The sequence below is a fragment of the Amblyraja radiata genome, chromosome 23 (assembly GCF_010909765.2).
Source record: "Amblyraja radiata isolate CabotCenter1 chromosome 23, sAmbRad1.1.pri, whole genome shotgun sequence".
NCBI lineage: Eukaryota > Metazoa > Chordata > Chondrichthyes > Rajiformes > Rajidae > Amblyraja > Amblyraja radiata.
The window spans coordinates 5,778,349-5,803,138 of record NC_045978.1 but is presented as its reverse complement, the minus strand read 5'-3'; the positions used below and the strand labels follow the sequence as shown (position 1 = coordinate 5,803,138).

The 24,790-nt window shown below is 41.4% G+C and overlaps 1 protein-coding gene across 3 annotated transcripts in view; it reads left to right on the top strand.

Annotated features, from left to right (window-relative positions):
* Positions 1–17,165, top strand: part of arfgef2 (ADP ribosylation factor guanine nucleotide exchange factor 2) — a 59,066-nt gene extending 41,901 nt beyond the window's left edge. The window contains exons 27-39 of one of the 3 annotated variants that reach the window (XM_033041455.1): positions 771–943; positions 1,434–1,594; positions 2,523–2,653; positions 2,750–2,879; positions 5,201–5,336; positions 6,215–6,353; positions 6,526–6,580; positions 6,677–6,800; positions 7,970–8,106; positions 9,035–9,203; positions 11,387–11,525; positions 13,422–13,539; positions 14,897–17,165. In XM_033041455.1, coding sequence (XP_032897346.1) covers positions 771–943; positions 1,434–1,594; positions 2,523–2,653; positions 2,750–2,879; positions 5,201–5,336; positions 6,215–6,353; positions 6,526–6,580; positions 6,677–6,800; positions 7,970–8,106; positions 9,035–9,203; positions 11,387–11,525; positions 13,422–13,539; positions 14,897–15,058 — 1,774 coding nt within the window. In that variant the 3' untranslated portion in view covers positions 15,059–17,165. Of the gene's footprint in view, positions 1–770; positions 944–1,433; positions 1,595–2,522; positions 2,654–2,749; positions 2,880–5,200; positions 5,337–6,214; positions 6,354–6,473; positions 6,581–6,676; positions 6,801–7,969; positions 8,107–9,031; positions 9,204–11,386; positions 11,526–13,421; positions 13,540–14,896 lie in introns of those variants that run through there. The other 2 variants (XM_033041454.1, XR_004415433.1) reach the window with 2 other exon arrangements.
* Positions 17,166–24,790: the final 7,625 nt, after the last annotated feature.

Genomic DNA, 24,790 nt, shown 5'->3' with positions numbered 1-24,790 from the left:
GGAACGCAGCGGGTCAGGCAGCATCTCTGGAGAAAAGGAACAGGTGACGTTTTGGGTCGGAATCCATCTTCAGACACTTCAGACAAAGTTACAGAAAATCAATGCTGATAAAATGTAATGATCCTGGCTTCCTCTGCCAGAACACAAATCAGATTTCCTCGTGAATTGTTGAGAGTCGAAGTTGTATTGAAATGGATCCGGAGAAGTCCTTGAAGAAAGGGGAAGGAACTAGTCTCCAAACGATGAAGCCCCTCAAGTTAGATACATTCCCTTTTGCAAATGTTAAAGTGGGGAGGAGAAAATTCCACATCATCTCGTAGACAGTCTGCGAGTATGGTTGGATTGGAATCATTAAACAGAAGGTTGAGGCAAAAAAAATGAAATCAAATGGTATCAACAAACATGGGATTGAACTTGTGTTTTAAGTCCCTGCCCCTCTGTAGAGTTTGGACTTTGATTCTCAAACATACTAAGAACTATATTCTGCACTGTGCACTTGAGTTTGACTTGAGTGTGTGTATATATATGTATATATATATGTATGTGTGTGTGTGTATATATATATATATATATGTATATGTATGTATATGTATATATATGTATATGTATATATGTGTGTGTGTGTGTGTGTAAGCAGTAGTAGATAGATGTGGGAATAGAGGCCTAAGATAATACTTGGAATATATCTGAGGGGACTTATGGAGATGAACGCTTATGACATTGAGGGTCCAGGATTAATGAAAAGATGGTTGTTTAACTTGTGCTCACAGGTCACCGACGATTAAGGACATGGTCATTCGGTGCATTGCGCAGATGGTGAATTCACAGGCTTCAAATATCCGCTCAGGATGGAAGAACATATTCTCGGTATTCCATCAAGCTGCTTCGGATCACGATGAACCAATTGTGGAGCTGGCGTTCCAAACCACAGGCCACATTATCTGTAAATGTTCCTTGCTTTCCTTCTCAAGTAGTCATACTATTTATTTTAATCAGCCCCCAAACATGTATTTTTAATAATATATTAAATGGCCAAATAAGTGTTACAGATAGATAATTGCATTTGCAGCAGCATTTAATTAAATAAAATAGATCAAAATATGTTATAAATGACAATAAAGGAACAGCGTTGGAGTAACTCAGTGGGTCAGACAGCATCTCTGGATAACTTCTATGAATAGGTGTTATGTCCTTCAGAGATGCTGCTTGACCCGCTGAGTTTAATCCAGCACATTGTGTATTTTGTTATTAATTTGTAAACCAGCATCTGCGGTTATTTGTGTCTTCTTTACGAATGACAATGTCAGATTGTCTTGATGTGGTGAAAGCTTTTTATTAATGCCAGTATATTTTGAGTCTTTTCATGGCTGCAATGTCTGTAACTGTGGTGCGGTGATGAGCTTTCCCCGTGTGAATTGGCTTTTGTCTCCTAGCGGATATCTTCAAGAAACACTTTCCAGCAGCAATTGATTCATTCCAAGATGCTGTGAAATGTTTGTCAGAGTTTGCTTGTAATGCCGCTTTTCCTGACACCAGTATGGAAGCTATAAGATTCATTCGTCATTGTGCCACATATGTGTCTGAGCGACCACAGGTGAGATTGAGGAAGACTCTGATGTGTTTAGAGCTTTTGGTGGTATAAGAAGATGCCAGAGTGTCTATTAACTACATTTCAACTGTACTGTTACTGTTGCCTTGTGATTATTAGTTTGTGCGCAGTGAGATTTTGCAAACAAATATGTGACTATGATCAGATAATCAGTTTTGGAGATCATGGGTGATGGCTAGCTACTGTTTGACTGTCAGTGAGAGCTTCACTGCTTTTCATCAGGGTCTTGGGTCCAACTGCAACAACAGGGGGCGGCATGGTGGCGCAGCGCTAGAGTTGCTGCCTTACAGAGCCTGAGACTGGAATCAATCCTGATTACAGGTGCCGTCTCTGTGGAGTTTGTACGTTCTCCCCATGACCATGTGGGTTTTCTCCGGGTGCTCCGGTTTCCTCCCACGTGCCAAAGACGTACAGGTTTGTAGGTTAATTTGGCTTTGGTATAATTGTAAATTTTTCCCTGCTGTATGAGTATAAACAAAAATGGACTCCAGGCCACAAAAGTGATACAAGGCTAGATGGCTAAAAGTTAAGACAGATGTAAGGACTCTTAAAGTCTACTCAAAAAGATGTATGAATATAAATGAGCCCCCCCAAAGTATGTAGACAATTCACAGGCAAGCTTTTCTGCTCTTTATGAAAATACTGTTCCTTCAAGTTCCTGAATAGATGTCAAATAGGTTTCCTGTAATTTGGGGAAAGAAAGGTAACATGAGTAGATATATTTTGGCATGACTTGTTTGTTCTTGGCTTTGAACAAAACCTGTGCCATGCTGCAAGGAACTGTTACCGCGGACACAAACAGAAGATGTTGTCATGTGCATGATTGTGATTTAAGTAAAAATTGAGTTTTCGGTAAACTATCAGCGCATTGTGAGTCGGTGCATTTTGTATTGACGTTCAAATGTTTCAACAGGTGCTGAAGGAGTACACCAGTGATGACATGAATGTAGTTCCTGGAGACAGAGTGTGGGTACGAGGATGGTTTCCAATTTTGTTTGAGCTTTCTTGTGTTATAAATCGGTGCAAGTTGGATATTCGTACAAGGTAATAAATAGTGAATATTTTCACACTTGTCTCAGAAATGCTTGGCTTTTGTTTTAATAATTTGTGATTAATGTTTTTATGAAACTTCTTTTGCAGAGGGCTCACGGTGATGTTTGAAATCATAAAAAGCTACGGTCAAACATTTGAGAAACATTGGTGGCAAGATTTATTCAGGGTTATCTTTCGCATATTTGACAACATGAAACTTCCTGAACAGCAGACTGAAGTAAGGCATAAGTGGTTACTCTCCAAGTTTCAGTGTTTCATTAACATACTGAACAGCCTGTCAATAATGGTGTTGGTTTTAATAATTTGTATTTTTAGTTAATTTGAAAAATGACAAATTGTGCATCAAATTATGAATGCCAGCAAAAGCTTGAATTGTTTTCATTTAATACTTGAAGGACAAAATTTGTTGACTTGGCTAATACCACAGCTTGACAAATAACTGGGAGCTCTTAGAACTAGCTGGCACAGACATGATAAACATAGTGGCCGGTCTTGTAATTGGATCATGTCTCCGGAGAAAAAATACTGAATTTAAATTTGTGTGTGATGTTTTCATAGTTAGATACATAATAATCTATCTTCAGTTAGTTTAACTTAGATTGCTAATGCACCTTAAGACCTTGAAGATGTTGTTAACCGTTGATTTTAATGTTTAATTTATTAATTCTAAGATCATGGCTTTCATGGGCAATAAATGCTGGTGATTCCAGTCGCAAATCTTCCTCTTGAAGGACGTTGTGAGTCGGCTCCAACTGCAGCTGTCTTGGGTGGTGCAGCGGTGGAGTTGCTGTCTTACAGCGCCAGAGATCTAGGTTCAATGCAGACGATGGGTGCAGTCTGTAGGGAGTTTGTATGTTCTCCCTGTGATCGCAAGGGGTTTTCTCTGGGTGCTCCGATTTCCTCCCATATCCCAAGGCGTATAGGTTTGTAAGTTAATTGGCTTCTGTAAATTAGCCCTAGTGTGTAGGATAGTATTAGTGCATGGGCGATCACTGGTCGGTACGGACTCGGGGAGTCGAAGGGCTTGTTTCCGTGCTGTATCTCTAAAATCTATAGCTGTCATGTTTACGAAACTGGTCCAGTTCATTCTCCAGCCACTGCTGATACCCCCGGGACTTTTTTCTTTGACTGTACAGTGTACCAGCACCTCTAAAATTATATTTAAAATTTATTAATATTACAAAGAGAACATTAAACTTAAAAAAACAATGTTTATTAAATAACTTACAGTAGTCAGGCCCTTAAACAGATTAAGCAGCTTATAAGGTTCCAAATGGAATTCAAGGGAGGCACAGTGACACAGCAGCCGAGCTGCTGCTTCACAGCGCCGGAGACCCGGGTTCGAACCTGACCTCGAGTGTTGTCTGTGTGGAGTTTGCACAATCTCCCTGTAACAGTGTGTGTTTTGTCCAGGTGCTCCAGTTTCCTTCCATATTCCAAAGATTGTAGGTTAATGAGTCGCTGCAAATTGCTCCTAGTGTTTAGAGAGAGGATGCAAAAGTGGGATAACATTGGTTATTGGTGGGCTGAAGGGCTTGTGTCCATGCTCTCTCTCTAAACTAAAAAATAAATAAACGCACAAGGTGGCATATTTTGGCATTTTAGAAAAGTGCCTTATATTTAAAATGCAATAAAAGTAAAGTTTGCCTTATTTATGCCTTGCATTTAATTCAATAAATTTCAAAAAATGATTTCAAGTTGAAAAGTTGCAAATGGAATTAAAAGTTGTGAAATTATCAGTGAACGTTCCCAACACCAATCTTATGAAGAAAGAAAGGTCATTAAGAAAGCAGTTGAAGTTGATTGGGTGTGTGACATTGCCTGAAGGTGTCTTCCAGCGATCCTAATTGTGGTGCTGAAATACATTCTTCCATTGAGCAACTGGAGCATTCATCAGTCCCACTGATCTATTCTCAATTGGTCTTCGAGTCATACAGTGTTGAAATAAGCCCCTTGGCCCAACTTGCCCACACCGACCAACGTGTCCTGTTGACGTGAGTCCCACCTGCCTGCATTTGGTCCATGTCCCTCTAAACCTGTCCTATCCATGTCCCTGTCCAAAGTTTCTTAAATGTTGCGATAGTACCTGCCTCAACTACCTTCTCTGGCAGCTCGTTCCATACACCCTCTACCCTTTGTATGGAAAAAGCTACCCCTCAGGTTTCTATTACATCTTCCCCCCCTTCACCTTAAACCTATGTCCTCTGGTTCTTGATTCTCCTCCACTGGGTAAAAGACTCTGGGCAAGAGATTCTGTGCATTCCTCTCATGATTTTGCACATCTCTATAAGATCACCCTCTCTAAATTCTATAACTTAATATAGATTTACCCTTGCTTTAACCTTTAGGTGGACAAAGTTTACCTTGTGCTACAATGCTGGAGTGCACAAAACAGAAGCCGTTATGTTCAGTCATGTTTATTTTTGGCTTGATGCTGTGAATTGTATGAAATAGATGTGATTTTCTTGCTCATAGTACAGAGTGCGTTTTTGAAGAATCAACTTCAGCGATTAAATGTATTGATTTATTCTTTTTCAGAAATCTGAATGGATGACAACTACCTGTAACCATGCACTTTATGCAATTTGTGATGTTTTCACACAATTTTATGAAATCTTAAATCAAATTCTCTTGGATGACATATTTTCTCAGTTACATTGGTGTGTGCAACAAGGTAACTCTATTTCAGAAATATTTTAAATCTTTTTTTAAAATTTGTTGGATTACATTTAAATTCCAGCTGCAGGTGTTGAAATGTTGTACTCAATATTTTATATATTGGCCTCCAAGAACTAGTGTTTAGTTTAGAGATACAGCAAGGAAACAGGCCCTTCGGTCCACCAATTCTATGCTGATCGTCAATTACCCGTCCAAATTAGTTTTATGTTTAGGAAGGAACTGCAGGTGCTGGTTTACACCGAAGACAGGCACTAAATGCTGGTGTAACTCAGCGGGTCCGGCAGCATTGCTGGAGAGAAGGAATGGGTGACGTTTCGGGTTGAGACCGTCCTTCAGATTCGTTTTATGTTACCCCACTTTTGCATCCACTCCCCACACACGAGGGGCAATTTACAGAGGGCCAATTAACCTACAAACCCACACGTCTTTGGGACATGTGAGGAAACCGGAGCACCTGGAGGAAACCCACGCATGGAGAAGGTGCAAACTCCAGACAGACAGCAGTCTCTGACACTGAGGCAACGGCTCTACCAGCTGTGCCACTGCTGCCCTGTATTACATAGATCATGCTGAACAAATTTAGTGTGTTTGGTGAGAATGAATCCATTTGCTAAATTTATGCTTTGATCTCCTTCCTCGTGTCTGGCCATCCTCTATATCACGTCTTTCCGGTCGGTCAGTGACGGTTGACGGTCGGTGGTTGCAGAATTGGCTACTTCAGTCAGTCACTGTGGTACAGTTTCTGTCGTCAGCATTGCCCAGGATGTGCCACGTGGAGGTTTCTGCTTGCATCTGATGTGAAATAAAAATGAAAAGCAGCTAGTCGATCTGGACTTTGAATAATTTTCTTCTTGGTCCCGTTCTTTCATGCAGATAATGAACAGCTGGCCCGATCAGGGACAAATTGTTTGGAAAACATCGTGATACTAAATGGTCAAAAATTCAGTCCCTTGGTGTGGGATAAAACATGCGACTGCATGCTAAATATCTTCAGGACAACGATTCCCCATGCGTGAGTTTGTTTTCTAATCTTAAACTAAACTAAACAAGTTTTTGTAATTTATTCTCTGAACATTGGACGTGCAACTTTTGAGTAATAATGTTAACACATCGTTCTCTCTTAAACATTAAGTGATGCCATAATCTACCCAAATAGACTGACAAATATGTTCTGCTGTTTACAGCCTATTAACATGGCGGCCTGCAGGCAGAGAGGAAGATACTTCAGAGAAGGGTTCAGTGAGTGTAATTTAAAATGGTTGTATAAATTTAGAAGATATTTGAAGCACATTGGTTGTGGGTTGTAATCTGATGTTATGTCGAATGTTTTTATAGGATCTGGAAGCTGACAGACAATCTATCTGCAGCACGGAGCGAAATGCTTCAGAGAAAGGTCAAAGTCAATTTAGCCAAGTATCTACAACCAGTGATGAGATTTGGAAATATAAGCAGAATGCGAGTAAGTATTGCGGTTGTATCAGTTATGTTACTGTAAGTTTGCAAGCTGATAGCTTCTCAAAATGGAATCTTAAAATCCTTCTTCTTAGACAATAGACAATAGGTGCAGGAGTAGGCAATTCAGCCCTTCTTGCTGTGTCTGATTAAGCTTCAAGTGACAAAATTCCCCACAGCACTCACAACTTAAAAAATGATATTTAAACTCATCTTCAGTCTTCATTGGAATGTAGACTTCAGTCTGAATCTTGTCAAAAGTTAAAAGTGACTTCAGGTGCCCAGCACAAATTGGAGGAATAGCACCTCATATTTTGCTTGGGTAGTTTACACCCCAGTGGTATGAACCACCCTCTGAGGCAGAGAATTCCACACACTCACAACTCTCTGTGTGAAAACGTTTTTCCTCATCTCCGTTCTAAATGGCTTACCACTTATTTTTAAACAATGGCCCCAGGTTCTGGACTCCCCCAACATTGGGAGCATGTTTCCTGCCTCTAGCGTAATCGGCCCCAGAAGGCAGTGGAGGCCGATTCTCTGGATGCTTTCAAGAGTGAGTTAGATAGAGCTCTTAAAGATAATAATAATAATAATAATGGATAGGATTTATATAGCGCCTTTCTAATACTCAAGGCGCTTTACATCGCATTATTCATTCACTCCTCAGTCACACTCGGTGGTGGTAAGCTACTTCTGTAGCCACAGCTGCCCTGGGGCAGACTGACGGAAGCGTGGCTGCCAATCTGCGCCTACGGCCCCTCCGACCACCACCAATCACTCACACACATTCACACACAGGCAAAGGTGGGTGAAGTGTCTTGCCCAAGGACACAACGACAGTATGCACTCCAAGCGGGATTCGAGCCGGCTACCTTCCGGTTGCCAGCCGAACACTTAGCCCATTGTGCCATCTGTCGTCCCTCCCAAAAGCGGAGTCAAGGGATATAGGGAGAATGGGTTACTGATTGTGGATGATCAGTGCTGGCTCGAAGGGCCGAATGGCCTACTCCTGCACCTATTCTCTATTTGTAATTAATGAATATCTTGAAATGGATACCATGGGAAATGAAAAGCAAAAAAATCAATTTTAAAAATTAGCACAACTTAATGCCAGATCTGAAATTGAATGCATTACGTTCTTTCTTTGATTTAACATTTTCTTTGATTTCCTGGAAGTATCGGATCAGAAGCTCTTTGCCACCCTCCTCATCAAATGCGTTGTGCAGCTCGAATTAATCCAAACGATAGACAACATCGTATTCTTTCCTGCAACTAGCAGAAAGGAAGATGCTGAAACATTGGCAGCAGTTCAGGTAAAATAATAAAAATATTTGCTTGTTGCAATTGCCACTTGTTGCTATATTAGTTTAGTTTAGACACAAGGCGTGGAAACAGACCCTTTGGTCCATCGAGTCTGCGACGACCAACGATCACCCGTTCACACAAATTCTATGCTAAACACAAGGGCAATTTACAGAAGCCATTAACTTACAAACCTGCATATCTTTGGAATGTGGGAGGAAACCGGAGCACCCGGAGGAATCCCACACAGTCACATGGAGGACGTGCAAGCTCCCTGCAGCACCCGAGATTAGGATTGAACCTGGGTCTCTGGTGCCGTAAGGCAGCAAGTCCACCGCCGCTCCACTATATGCCATGACATAACTGAGCACAGAATATAGTGTTACAATTACAGTAAAAGTACTGATAAGAAAAAAGTTCAAGTGCCCGAAAGGTAGATTGGAATATCGTGAATTCGTCCTTGGCAAATGCGCATTATCTTCAGGAGTCTAATAACAGTGGGGATGAAGTTGTTCTTCAATCTGGTGCTACATGCTTTCTGCCCAATGGGTGAGGGAACAAGAGAGAATTACTGGGGTGTGAGCGATCCTTGCTTATATTGGCTGTTGGGAGGCATCCTGATGCTTTCTATAGCGCGTCTGTTGAAATTGACAGGAGTCATTGGAGACATGTTGAGTTTCTTTGTCTTCTGACGAATTGGAGACAGTGGCAGGCTTTCTTGGTGTTGGACAAAATAGTCAATGATATTTCCCAAATCGGAACAAGGGCAATTTAAAATAATATCATGCATTCTAATAGTAATTCAATAGAGGGCAAAGCATACATCAATGTTTGCATGTTCTGTTGGCCTGACTAAAATGATATAAACATATTTTATTTTCATGCATGGGCTGAAAGAACTGCAAGGTTGTCACTAAACAAAATTGTTCTTTTATGCAGAAGGATTCGATCATTCCTGAGATTCATATTGATACCGAAAACCGAGGAATGTACCGATACATGACCTCTCAACAGATATTCAAGCTTTTGGATTGTCTGCTGGAGTCACATTCATTTGCAAAATCTTTCAACTCAAATAATGAACAAAGGACAATGCTTTGGAGAGCAGGTAAAAATCTGAAATTTCACAATTTTAATTTGTATTTGTTGAATTAATTTCTCCCCCCCCCTCATGTATTTTGTGTTTTATGACTGTTGGCAGATCAATTTCCCTCCTGGAATAATTACAGTTCTGTCATATCGTATTGTACACTCCGGAGTTTAGAAGGATGAGAGGGCATCTTATTGAAACATATAAGACCAGGACTCTCTGTCCTGGGTCTCCTCCATTGCCAGAGTGAGCAACACCGGAAATTGGAGGAACAGCACCTCATATTCCGCCTGGGTTGCTTGCGTCCGATGGCATGAACATTGAATTCTCCCAGTTTTGCTAGCCCTTGCTCTCTCCTCCCCTTCCTTAACCCTCGAGCTGTCTCCTCCCATCCCCCCCGCCCTCGGGCTCCTCCTCCTCCATTTTTCCTTCCTTCTCCCCCCCCCCCCACCCCCCATCAGTCTGAAGAAGGGTTTTGGCCCGAAACGTCGCCTATTTCCTTTGCTCCATAGTTGCTGCTGCACCCGCTGAGTTTCTCCAGCATTTTTGTGTACCTAAGATTATTAAGGGTTTGGACACGCTAGAGGCAGGAAACATGTTCCTGATGTTGGGGGAGTCCAGAACCAGGGGCCACAATTTAAGAATAAGGGGTAAGCCATTTAGAACGGAGACGAAGAAACACTTTTTCTCACAGAGATTGTGAGTCTGTGGAATTCTCTGCCTCAGATGGCGGTGGAGGCCGTTTCTCTGGATACTTTCAAGTGAGAGCTAGATAAGGGCTCTTAAAGATAGCGGATATGGGGAGAAGGCAGGAACGGGGTACTGATTGGAGATGATCAGCCATGATCACATTGAATGGCTGTGCTGGCTCGAAGGGCCGAAGGGCCTACTCCTGCACCTATTGTCCATTGTCGATTGTCTATTATCATACTTGCATTTATATAATAAAATTCCATACCCTTACCATATCCTTATTCCTGTATACTTGGGAATAAAAGTGTGTAAATAGTGTAGAATTAGTGTAAATTGGTGTTGATGATCAGCAGAGTCCAGGTGGATTGTAGAGCCTCTCTGCTCTATCTCTTTGACTATAAAGACATCAACTATATGACACCAACTATACAGGCACCAACATCAACTTGCATTGAACAAAACCTGAGGTCGTTTATCAAAGGTCTAACAGCATTAGCTCTCCTTAAACAAGGTCTTTTATCCCCTTGCATGCAGATGCATGCATCTCTCATATTAATTATGCATCTAAAATGTCCAAACGTTTACCACGTTGACTTTCACAGTTAATTTATTATTGAAACGTAGAACGATACAGCAGAGTAACAGGCCCTTCAGCTCAAAGGTCTATGTCAAAAACATGTCAGGTTCAACGAACCACCTCTGCCAGCACGTGATCCAGATCCCTCCATTCCCTGCATATCCATGTATCTATTCAAAAGCCTCCAAAGCACCTTTATGGCATCTGCCTCCGCCACTACCACCCCTGGCAGCACCTTCCAAGCACCCAACAGGAGGCAACTTCCAGGGGAAATTATTTTTTAAGAGGAATTTCACACATAACTGGGACAGTGCTGCCTTACAGCACCAGAGACCTAGGTTTGATCCTGACTATGGGTATGGAGTTTGTACAGACCCTGTACGTTCTCTGCGTGACCGCATAGGTTTTCTCCAGGTGCTCCGGTTTCCTCCCACACTCCAAAGACGTGTGCGTTTGTGGATTAAGTGGCGTATGCAAATTGTTAATTGTCCCTAGTGTGGTGATCGCAGGTCGGCAGGGACTGGGTGGGCCAAAGGGCCGTTTCTGTGCTGTATCTCTAAAGTCTAAAGGGCCTGTCCCACTTGGCCGTCATTTGCGCGTAAATTACGCGACATCATTTACGCGTCACGACGTGACACGCACGTGATGCGCGCATTACTCATGCATGGTGCGCGATGACATAGGCAGTGATGCGCGGCATCGTATGATTTTGTGATGTACAAAATCTTCGCGCGCCATCTGCGTGACGCGCAAATGACGGCCAAGTGGGACAGGCCCTTAAACGACTAAAAGTCAACTCAAAGCAAATTAGTAAAACCTCTTGCTGATGGTTGTGGAAATTGATATGCTAAAGAGCAGAACAGGCTCGCCTCTAAATGACTGATTCTAAATAACATGACCATTAAGGATTCTCTTCTGTTTTACACTCTAGGATTTAAAGGGAAATCCAAACCTAATCTTTTGAAGCAGGAAACCAGCAGTCTTGCGTGCTGCCTTCGCATACTGTTCTGCATGTACACAGATGAAAATCGACGGGATTCTTGGGATACTATACAGAAACGACTGTTGAAGTATGAGAATTTAGTTACAGTGTATTTTTGGTAACTCTATGATATATTTGTCATGGAAGTGGACCAATAGTAAGACTAGTGACTTAAAACAATGCTTAAAATTCTGTTCTGTAACTGGCAATGTTTAGTGTTTAATATATTTATTAGTAGATTGGGAGCTCTATGTACCATGTGTAGGAAGGATCTGCAGATGCGTAAGAAACAACTGCAGCTGCTGGTTTAAATCGAAGGTAGACGCAAAATGCTGGAGTAACTCAGCGGGTGAGGCAGCATCTCTGGAGAGAAGGAATGGGCACAATAGGTGTTGCCCATTCCTTCTCTCCAGAGATGCTGCCTCACCCGCTGAGTTACTCCAGCATTTTGTGTCTACCAAGGATCTGCAGATGCTGGTTTACACCAAAGATAAGACACAAAATGCTGGAGTTTCTCAGCAAGACAGGCAGCACCTCTGGAGAGAAGGATCCCCTTCTTCGGGTCTCGACACGAAACGTCACCCATTCCTTCTCTCCAGAGATGCTGCCTGTCCCACTGAGTTACTCCAGCATTTTGTGTCTATCTCAGCTATATGTAACAGTCTGAAGAAGGGTCCTGACCTAAATCTTTACCTATCCATGTTCTCCAGAGATGCTGCCTGTCATTACCATTCCAGTACCTTCCAGCAGAATAGTGATGTGCTATCCACTGCAATACACTTGCACAATATGAAAATCAGGGTGGAGGAGACTTGTGGATGAAAACAGACAAACCACTTGCTTGGAGCTTGTAGCATCGTGCTCTTAAAGCCCTGTTGCAGATGGATACTGCCGCCTACTGGTGGTACCTTTTTAGAAATGGGGAGGTGACGTGCCATTTCTATACAGGATAATTTAGTTTACGTTCACAAGTTCTTGGAGTAGAATTAGACCATTCGGCCCATCGATTCTACTCTGCCATTCAATCATGGCTGATCTCTGCCTCCTAATCCCATTTTCCTGCCTTCTCCCCATAACCAATGTCTCTGTCTTAAAAATATCCACTGACTTGGCCTCTGTGGCAATGAGTTCCACAGATTAACTAGATTAACTACCTTCTGATCTACCCTTGTTTAAGAGATACAACGTGGAAACAGGACATTCAGCCCACCGAGTCCACGCCGACCAACGATCCCCATCCACAAGCACTATCCTACACACTAGGGACAATTTTCTTTGTACCACCTACCCAAGACAATCTGTACGTCTTTGTAATGTGGGAAGAAAGCGGAGCACCCAGAGAAATCTCACAGGGAGACCGTACAAACTCCGTACAGACAGCACTCGTAGTCAGGATCGAACCTGGGTCTCTGGCGCTGTAATGTAGCAAATCTACCGCTGCGCTACTGATAGTTAACAATGGCAAAATTACCACTGGTTTACCTCTGTGATTGCGTACGACTTAATCTATTATACAAGATCAAAATGAACCAGCTCCAATCTGATTAGTGGAAGGAAACGTCATTTAAAGATTAAAAGTCAATGTAGGATTTGTTTTCTACCCATTTATTGTAGCGATGTAGGATTAAATCTAGATTTGTCATTAAACTGGAATGGTGAAATATTACATTAAGTAATCAAAATTTATCATGTGGTTAAAGATAGATACAAGGTGCTGGAGTAATTCAGGCGGGCCAGGCAGCTTTTCTGGTGAAAAAGGATGGGTGGCATTTCGGGTCGTCAGACTTCTGAAGAAAGGTCTCAACCCGAGACATCACCCATCCTTTTTCTCCAGAGATGCTACCTGATCTGCTGAGTTACTCCAGCACTTTGTGTCTATCTGTGGTATAAACCAGCATCTGCAGTTCCTTGTTTCTACATTTTATCGTGCGGCTGTCGGTTTTAAACCTCGTTATTCATGGAAACTGTTTGTCTTCCTCCACAGTGTTTGTTGTGAAGCGCTAGCTTATTTCATAACCTTGACATCTGAAAGTCATCGTGAAGCTTGGACAAACTTATTGCTGCTCTTCCTCACAAAGACCCTGAAAACTAGTGATGAAAAGGTAGGGAAATATCTTTTCAGATATTCATCGGATATAATATGAAGTGAAACCTTGCCTATTGGTCTCCCAGAAAATCGTAGTTGTGACAAGTAACAAAGAACAGATATTTCGGATCCAAGAGTTGGAGGCTTGCAGACCAACACCGAACATAGTTGGTCTGTTGGTATAAAATGTATCCCAGTGGCTGCCGCACAGGGGCTTCAACATGCTTTGTTGAAGAACTTCATGTATTTGTAAAACATGCATACAGCAATAAAACGGTTCAGAGTAAAGACATTAAGCTTGTTTCATTTGAAGAGAAAGCAGATGAGATGACCCAAATTATCTCCTTCGGCTGCCACTTCTATGATAGGAAAATGTACCGGTTTCCAGACAATATTCTGTCAGTTTTTGAAACAAAAGTAGAAAAGGGTTAATATTCAAAATTCTTTTTTTACAAAGTACCTTTTAAGTGATTCTCCAGTTACTAATCGAAAACCCCTTGTGACCAATTAAATTCACACAATACAAATAGTGGTAATAGATGTAGCAGTCACGTTATACCCACTTTGCGTAATGAAAGTGCATGTTGTAGCAGGACTCCCTGTATGGGTATTAACGTCCTGTTCGCCTGCCTAGCTCTTTATAGATGGAATATTGAGCACCGTCAAATTGTTTGACCTGTGACGCATTGCATTATTCTGCCCATCAGCAACATTAAAATTGGCAGCAGAAAAAAAATAGAGTAAAAAGTATGATGCAGATGAACTTTACAACCAGTGACAACTGTGTAATATTTAAGACAGTAAGAGTGAGATATGAGGAACAAGTACTGACAGTTTAATTTACAATAAGGCAACGCAGTAGCACAGCGGTAGAGTTGTGTCCTTACAATGCTGGAGAATCGAGTTCGATCCCGACTACAGGTGTAGTCTGTACGTTCAAGAGAGAGCTAGATAGGGCTCATACTTTCAAGAGAGCGAGATAGGGCTCTTAAAGATGGCAGAGTCAGGGGATATGGGGAGAAGGCAGCAACGGGGTAATGATTGGGGATGATCAGCCGTGATCACATTGAATGGCGGTGCTGGCTCGAAGGGCCGAATGGCCTACTCCTGCACCTATTGCCTATTCTCTATTCTCCCCGTGACCGCGTGGATTTTCTTCGAGATGTTCGGTTTCCTCCCACACCACAAAGACGTACAGGTTTGTAGGTTAATAATTGGCTTGGTATAAATGTAAATTGTCCCTAGTATGTGTAGGGTAGTGTTCATGGGCAAGGATCGCCGGCAGGTGCGGACTCGGTGGGACGACGGACCTGTTTTATGCGCTGTATCTCTAAACTAATTCCAGTTCTAATTTGATTTTGTTCCTGTTGCAGTTTAAGATCCACGCGTCTGCATACTACCCTTTTCTGTGTGAAATTGTGCAGTTTGACCTGATCCCTGAACTGCGAGTGGTTCTACGCAAGTTCTTTCTGCGCATTGGCGTGGTATTCCGAATCTGCCATCAGGAGGAACAACCAAAAGAAGCTGCTGCATAACAGAGTGGGAATGCATTTCCGATTTCCCCCCCCCTCCCCTGTCAATGGGAGGTAATCCTGGTAGCTAAAGAATATGGTTCAACTTGGAGTGAATTTCAAGCTTTATTTAAGAGGATTCTCAAATTAACGGTGTTTATCCTGTATTTTAGAGGGTATTTTATGAGGCAGTTATCCTGACTCACCATGTAATCTAAAGTTTGAGTTTTTATTTTTGTTGTCTTGAAGGAATGTCAGCATTTTCCTTCCTCGTGTATTTAATATCTGAAAAAATACCCAGCAAAACCATTTCAGGGATTGAATTGTTATATATTCTGAAACACTACAGTCTTAAACAATAAATATTAAAGTTGAATGTATAGTCAGCAAACTGTACAGTGTAAACTGCAGTCATGACATTCGTAAGTTGACTTGTCACACTGTCAATGCTTTTAAATAGGTAACGTGAGTATGTTTTTCAATTGCAGTTGTGAAATAATGCTTGACACATTGGTATGAATTACTTATTGTGGGAATTATGGTAATTGATAAAAGCTAAAAGTTTCGGTGATCCATCAGATCAGGAAAAAAGTTATCAGGTTTTTGTATCAATACTTGCCTGTCAGCGAAAGCAATTCAATTTTGTGTTGGGTGGATGAGAAGAATCTGAAGGCTTTGATTTTTCTTCCTTGTGTAATTGCAATGGTGTTTGCACACTCAGTTTTTCTTCCAAATTATAATCACAATTATCCTAGACAATAAGACGAGCACAATTAGAGTAAATCGCAAAGTACCTGGAGTAACTCAGCAGATCAGGCAACATCTCTGGAGGACATGGACTTGTGACGTTTTGGGTCGGGGCTCTTCTTCAGAATCTGAAAGGACACCTGCCCACGACCTCCAGAGATGCTGCCTGACCTGCCGAGTTAATTCAGCACTTTGTGTTTTGCTCAGGTTTTCAGCATCTGCTGTTCCTCGTGTCTCTGAGCACAATTAGAAACACACCGAACACAAAAAAAACCAATGAAGCTGAATTTCAAAGCTAGTTTAGAGCAAGCAAAACTGTATTTTAAAGTAAAATATACAGGTTATACAAAAATATGATTAAATAGATCGATTACCTTGATGTCCTCTTAACATGATCAAACCTCAATTATGGTGAATGGCCAGAAAAATAAATGTCTTGCTCTAGAATTATAATTTAGCTGAATCCTCAAGGGCACATCCTTCATCAGATAAATGTATCTTAATGTTCAATCTGCAGATTTGGTAACAACTCAGTTTCACCAGAATGATTTGAAATATGGTGTTTAAAAATGCATCTTTCTGTTGAGGAGAATGAGCTTTTTATATGAATTAAAATCAGTCACGTTACGTTTAGGCACTGCTGCCCGCTAGTTTATTTAATGGATAGGGTTTAATACCTAACTTTGCACAAAAAATATTAATGAGCCATTTGGGATTAAGTAACATGATACTTAATCATAGGCAGAATTTTACTCAATCGCACTATTTGTGGCATCTTTTTTGGTTGATTTGCTTTAACCCTCTTGGGCTTCATGTCGTGCATGTATATTTGGATTAACTCGGATGAATGATTATCTTAAAATCCACAAACGTGGAACAGAGAACTACTTTAACATGGCTGTCAATAGGATGCTAATGCCGTCTAAGGTTCGAGTTAAGATCTTGGGCAGCCAATATTAATTTGCAGCATTTAGCAAATCTGGTAGGTTTGCTATGGGTTTGCTCCTAGTCGGCGACCAGTATACCATGTACCGCCAAATGCTGTATTGATTCCACCAGCAGTACAGGCACTAAATCGTGGAAAAGCAAATCTTACATTTTGCGACGACTCTGTTTGTGGATTATGCATGGGATAAAATGTGGGGCGAGTGGGGGCACAAGACTCATAAACCTGATATTGATGCCATCACGGCTTGATGAATGATTGAACACGGGTAAAATAGCATCTTGCTTCCAAAGTTGACAAGAAATGTAGTGATAATGGCTGTGGTGAAGTGATGCACTGCAAAGCCCCGCACAGGCGATTGGTCAAAGGTAACAATGGGGCGTGTCTTGCTGTTGGGACTCTGGGTGGCAAATGTTCAAATGTCGTTGCTCAAGGCATCAAAAAAAACACGGTGGTTTAATGTGGTGAGATAATTAACGAGATAATTGAAAGGATCATTATGTTGTTTAGTTAACTTGCACAATTAATTAAAGTACACTTAATATATTTCTTTGTAGGTGGGATCATTTGGATGATTTAGTTTGACTTGACTTTTCGAGACTGTTTAGGTGACCTGGGACAAAATTCAAAATGTTCTCAGCTGTCTTTGTTCTAAAAAAATGATTTAATTCATGCTGGAAAACAATTCCACATGCCCAGTTTGTAGTTTGACCTAACGGTTATTCTAAATGTGCTATTGGGTTGTTTGACTTTGGCAAGTGATGTTAATGGAGCTACATGTTAAAGGCCTGTCCCACTTGCGCAATTTCTTTTCGGCGACCTGCCGGCACCCGTCATAGTCACAGCAGGTCTCCGAAAATTTTCAACATGTTGAAAATCCAGAGGCTACCAGAAAAATGTACGACTCTTTGGGCGACTACTCACGACCATACAGGCGTCACGTGTCAACATGTCGCGTAAGTGGGACAGGCCCTTAAGGCAACCAACCTCCAGTTGAGAAGAAACTCTGCTAACATTGGGAAGACTTAATTTGGATTCTACTCATTCTTTCTGGCTGGTTCTGTGCTGGACATCACGTTGAGGTGTTTTTCTACTTGCTTTGTTGCATTAGCAATACCTTGGCAGTGATGACCAAGTAGGAGACTGATTTGGACGGAGTCATTCATTTATCCCAAGTCAGAGCAGTTCTCAACTAGCTTTGAGACCTTGTGCTAAAATTTCCAACGTGCATTTTCTCTGCATATGTATATAAATTCCATGCAGTGAGATTGATGATGGAGAGAGAGGATAGTATTTATTGTTATGTGTGTTTGACTGCTATTGACAATGTGTGTTTTGTCAAGGGATGAAGACATCACCAAATATTAAGCAATATGAGGTAATAAAGTCACAGTCTCGCTGTCAAGCAGACTGCAATAATGTGTTAAATTACATGGACACAAAATAACTGTTTTCATGCCTTGACCAAATATTTAATTTGGCAGGTGTGTGGAAATTAGTGGGAGCTTCGATATCAATTCTTCTCTGTACCTATTTTTCAAAATAGTGCTTTGAGACTATTCAAAACAAAGCAAGAATAAACAGAACGTTGTATTTGGGATCAAACTTGGTAGTTTACATTGTTCAACAATATTCAGTGAAAGGTGTCATATTTTTAATTAGCGGTAATCTTGGTATTTGTTTCCTCCTGATTCCAACATTTGGGCTAGAATGTGCTTTGGTGGTGAGGATAGTGATATGTTTAATTATGTTTCTTTGAATAATTTATTGATTTTTTTATTTTCATTTATAAATCTAAAGAGAGAATAATAGCAAATCTATTTAAATACATTTTTTGACCAGAGTTTATTAGCTAATTCTAAATATAATTGGCGTGGAAAATTCTTGACCACGCTGATGCATAAGGGAGTTCAATGGAAGGTTATTTATTGGCATAAATGTTCTATGTTCACAGATATCTACCACAGGTAATTTCCAGCATCGTTAGACACAAAATGTTGGAGTAACTCAGCGCATCAGTCGGCATCTCTGGAGAAAAGAAACAGGTGACAGTTCAGGTGACCCGAAAAGTCACCTGTCCTTTTCTCCAGAGATGCTGCCTGACCTGCTGAGTTACTCCAGCATTTTGTGTCGATCTTCGGTGTAAACCAGCACCGGCAGTTTGTTCCCACTAATTTTCAGCATAAGTCTGCAAGCCTTGTTTTATGTTCTCTACTGCTCACTTGTCAAATACAGCGTCGTGGTTTGTGCCATATTTGAGTTACTGTTCTTCCTCGGTCTGCTCCAGATCACATTATTTGTAATTTAGCAACATCAATAGCATTGCTGCTTTCAGTGTGAACTGTTGCTTTCATGGAGAAAATGCTTTATATTCATGCAGCCTGGCGTCAACAATGTGTACTGATTTGTTGCACCAACCCTTTTTGATCATCACATGTGAGAAGTTGTTTGCCAGCAATAGCAGTTTGTGATGTATCCCAGTGATCACACTGAGATGTAGCATTCTCTCCATCTTGAGGCACTGCCAATAGCTTAATTTAATGTGGCAGCTTCGAGGCGACTGTTGATACTGTTGGAGATGCAGTGTAACTTCTGCAAGTGTACCATGCTACCTTAACTCATAGAAACAAACTCATTGGAGAATCTCTGGTTGATTTAAAATAAGTAATTTTACTATTTTATGGACAGGCAATGACTTATCTTTCTGCTGTTATGGCACCCAATACACTGGCTCAGTGTACTTGCTACTTATGTTTTGAGTTTGTATCTGAATTTTCTATGCAACGGAAAGTGTGGTAAAAGTGATTAATGAATGGCAGTCAGCTTAAAGGCCCACTGTTTTAACTTGCTCTAATTATTGCCATTGCTCCCTTGGATGTTGTCAGTCCATGCAATTTTGTAGACTGACACAAAAAGCTGGAGTAACTCAGCGGACCTGGCAGCATCACTGGGGGAAAACCAGCATCACTGGGGGTGACGTTTTGGGACGAGACCCTTCTTCTGACCCGAAACGTCACCTAATTCCTTTTCTCCAGAGATGCTCCCTGACCCTCTGAGTTACTCTAGCTTTTTGTATCTGTCTTCGGTTTAAACCTGCATCTTCAGTTCCTCCCTACACAATACAATTTTGTATCTGAGTGGTATTGGTATTTTAAATGCATTGCAATTACTGCTCCGTGGTGCCCTCAAAGACATTCGTGGCACCAGATCACGTTAGTCAGTCTTCACGTGTAACTTTCAATGGTGGAAGGTGAGAGAGGGTGTCATTCAATGTCCATAGACTTCCACTGGGATCGCTGGATAGTGATTCTCAGCGACTATATCTTTCTTTGCCATCAGTCACTATAGATCCTTCAGCTCTGAACATGTTCATGAAAATCGAACCTTGACTTAGTACCAAGCTAATGATGTCTTTTCATCAGGGAAGACAAATCTCAGGTTATTTTCTTGGAATTCACCTATTGGGCAGGGAAAAATAGCTAGCTGACTCCTTACTCTGTTGTAGAATAAATCTTTGTTCTCCCATTGTTAATTAAATGTTGCCGTATTTATCTCCTATTTGCAAATGCTGTTCAAACAAGATTCCATTTATTTTCTCGTACCTTTGATAACAAATAAAATAATAATGTATTTTCTTTTTGCACCAGAAATTTACTTAACGAAGACTACACCCATGACAAATTAGACAATCAAACTGAATTGTGAAAATTAAACTGATCTAATTTATCCAATCATAGCTCCATTTCAATGTAGTAACTGGGCAGTTTATATGCTGAATGTTTACATGTTTAATTTCGATAACATTATGAAGAAAAGTGAAAGTTAATTATTCATAGATTTTATGAATGAGATATAGTACTGTGAAGTGCATTTAAGAAAACATAATTTAAGAGCATTCCCTGCCACTGTGGATGTATAAATATTTTGGAAGAACAGATTAAATATATAATATGAAATAACCATGTAAAGTTTTCTATGTCATTCTCTGTATAATACAACTGATTATCCTATTCCAATCTGTTAATAAATCAGTGAGGTTTTACACCTATTTTGCTTCATTACTGAACCTTAATTATTTGTACAATCGTTCTTTGCAATGCGAGTATAATTGCAGATGTATGTGACAAATTAAAAGATACTTGCTGTTTCCATTTGTAGTTGAGAACTATTTCAGTTTAGGATTTCTTCAGTAATCTAATATAGCAAGTATGCATAAATATAATCAAATCTTGATTAGTGTGGATGTAAGAGGTTATGGGGAGAAGACAGGACAGCCTACCACTAGCATTCAACCAGAAGAAAACCTCCCTGAAACAGCGAAGCAGGACGTGGAACAGCAAGGGAGGGAGAGATAGATCAGCAATGATTGAATGGCGGAGTAGACTTGATGGGCTGTTTGGCCTAATTCTACTCGTATTCCTCATGTGAGTGCTTGGAGATGCAACAACTTGGAACATTTTGCTTGCCTCACGGCTATTCGGAATCAGAGAGGAAAACCGAGAATAGAGACCAGTTATTCTGGCACCTCATTGGGAAATTACTTCAATGGACTAATGTCATGGTGACTGAACGAACACCTTGGGCAAAATGTCCGATCAGCCTGATTTTGGGAGGGGAGGCAATTTTAGCTCCACAGCTATTGGATCTGACATAAGTGGTAAGATGTTTTACTATTTAGTTTGCCATAATCTAACTTTCACATACAAATATCCGAGATAAAAAAATAACTTATGTTTTCTTCAAGTGTATTGACAATGCAAAAATAAAAAAACTGAAATCAAACCTTGTTCAAAACTGAAGCAAATAAAGGCAAACAGAAGAACTAACCTTGGAGGGAAGAGAGAGAGAGAGAGAGAACAACACACACAAAATTTTCAAAAATTAACACAAACATACGTAAATGAACTTTTGATAAACTAACAAAAATAAACATTGTAGCGGGTGCGTGAGGGAGCCCGGAATGAGGCAAGGAGCCAGGCAAATTCTGTAAAGGCTTTAATGAGTACAGCACACTATTCTCTGCTTCAGTGAGAGACTGGAGACTAGTCTTGCGCCAAAAATCCCTGCTCTTATCTTCGTAGTTGGGACCCTCCCCTGGACCAGTCCATCAAGTGCCAAGGGGGATGAACCAGGGAGTAGCCTACTTCCCAGGAACCGCCACAAGATAAACATACTTACATTTTAAAAATTCATATAACATCCCTAAATGATGGGTACAAATTACTAAATAACGTGGGTGAATGGGGGACTGTACCTGCATGCCAGGAAGCACAGGCAGGACTGATGGTGGATACCAACCAGCGATCCAGCATACTAACACTATCATATACTCACTGGGGAAAAATGTCAATCTTACCAAGCCAATTAGCCTACAAACCTCTACATCTTTGGACTTTGGAGTTGCTGCCTGACCTAGCGAGTTACTCCAGCACTGTATTCAAGTCAAGATTCTAGCATCTGCAGTTCCTCGTGTCTACTTTTTCCTGAACTTCGTTGATTGTTCCACACATTTCGCAGTTTAATTAAACTGTTGGGATTTATGAAAATCAAGGACCAGCCTCTTCCAAAGATTTCCCTGTTGTATCATGCTTTGCTTCTTGTTTGTTTTGTTTTTGTTTTTAAGCAAATTCTACTCAAACTTGTGCAATCTGTCTGCTGGAAGTGCAATGGTAGCAATTGCAATGGAGCACCATCATCTGTAAGTATCATTATGCTCTATCTTGATTCAGAAATATAGACACAGTTTGTGTATCAAAATCCTGGGCCAATCAATTTAACAGGACTGTGGGATAAATTTACAATGTCATGCAAGATGATGGTTCAGGATCTATCCAAGACCACTCAGAGATGGACATTCGGGTCAGCTGCCACCAAATGCTGTTCATGTACATGGTGAGTATCTTTCTCTGAATAAGCTAAGAATGACATGTTGAGAGAAACAAGGAGCTGCAGATGCTGGCTTACAAACAAAGACACACAAAGCTGGACTAACTCAGCGGAACAGACAACATCTCAGGAGAGAAGGAATGGGTGACGTTTCGGGTCGAGACCCTTCTTCAGACTGAAAGTCACTGGAAAGAGAAATGAGAGATATTGACAATGATGTAGAGAGATATGGAACAATTGAATGAAAGACATGCAGAAAAAGTAACAATGATAAAGGAAATAGGCCACTGTTTGCTCGGTGAGAACAAAAAGCTGAGGGATGGAGGGAGGGAGAGGGAATGCAGGGGTTACTTGAAGTTAGATAAATCCATATTCATACCCCTGGGGCTTTGACTCTGTCTTTGACTCTGACATGGGGGGGGGAGAGGGGAGTGCAGGGGAGAGATATGTTTAAGTTTTGCCTTCCATCACAGTGAGGAGGACTCACTGTGATGGATGTTTATGTGAATTGAATTGTGTTGGTGTGTGTCTTGGTTCTTTTTTTGTATGGCTGCAGAAACCAAATTTAGTTTGAACCTCATGTGAGGTTCAAATGACAAATAAAAGGTATTGTATTGTATTGTATTGTAAGCTGTTTTTGGTCGGGTTCCTTTTTCTGACCGATTGTGTTGTGGTGGAGGTAGAAGGGGGGGGGGATCTGGAAGAGAAATTGAGGTAGGAAAAAGCTTGGCAAGTGATAGGTGGATACAGATGAGGGGTGTAGGTTCTGATCTGATTGGTAGATGGTTGGACAGAGATGAAAAATATGAGATAAGCATAGAAGAGGTGAGAATTGTGAAGCTGGAGGAAGGAATAATGGGAGGACGAAATGGAGATGTTTTGTGTAAGAAGGAACCGCAGACGCTGGTTTTGTGTAAGAAGGAACCGCAGACGCTGGTTTAAACCGAAGATGGACACAAAATGCTGGAGATAGCTCAGCGGGTTAGACAGCAAAGCTGGACAAAAGGAATAGGTGATGTTTTGACCCAAAACATCACATAGAAACATAGAAAATAGGTGAAGGAGTAGGCTATTCGGCCCTTCGAGCCTGCACCGCCATTCAATATGATCATGGCTGATCATCCAACTCAGTATCCCATCCCTGCCTTCTCTCCATACCCCCTGATCCCTTTAGCCACAAGGACCACATCTAACTCCCTCTTAAATATAGCCAATGAACTGGCCTCAACTACCTTCTGTGGCAGAGAATTCCACAGATTCATCACTCTCTGTGTAAAAAATGATTTTCTCATCTCGGTCCCAAAAGACTTCCCTCTTATCCTTAAACTGTGACCCCTTGTTCTGGACTTCCCCAACATCGGGAACAATCTTCCTGCATCTAGCCTGTCCAACCCCTTAAGAATTTTGTAAGTTTCTATAAGATCCCCCCTCAATCTTCTAAATTCTAGCGAGTACAAGCCGAGTCTATCCAGTCTTTCTTCATATGAAAGTCCTGCCATCCCAGGACAAAGCTTGGCAAGTGGTAGGTGGGTACACGGTACAGATGAGGGGTGTGGGTTCTGATCTGATTGGCAGATGGTTGGCCAGAGATGAAAAATATGAGATAAGCATAGAAGAGGTGAGAATTTTCCTGAGGGGATCAATAAAGTATTTATTATTATTATTATTATTATTATTATTAATTGTGAAGCTGGAGTAAGGTATATGGGGAGGAGGAAATGGAGATGTTTTGTGTAAGAAGGAACCGCAGAAGCTGGTTTAAACCGAAGATGGACACAAAATGCTGGAGTGGCTCAGCGGGGTAGACAAACGGAATAGGTGATGTTTTGACCCAAAACATCACGTATCGCTTTTCTCTAGAGATGCTGCCTGTCCCTCTGAGTTACTGGAGACGCGTGGTTGAGCAGGTCAGGTGGCATCCATGGAGGAGGATTGCCCATGTGCCACACGTGCTCTGGCTGCTGCTGTGGAAGGGGTGATGGATACTTCAACCAGCTGACCCAACATGGGCCTCTGTGGAGGGACATGAGCACAGCGCGCATGCGTCAGGCGGAGGCCAGGCGTGGCCTCAGCGCGCATGCGTCAGGCGGAGAAACCCAGCTGATGTGCGGCCGAGCCGGCGCATGCGCAGTGCTGAACGTCGGAGCCGGCCGAGCGTGCGCAGTGCGCAAGCGCGA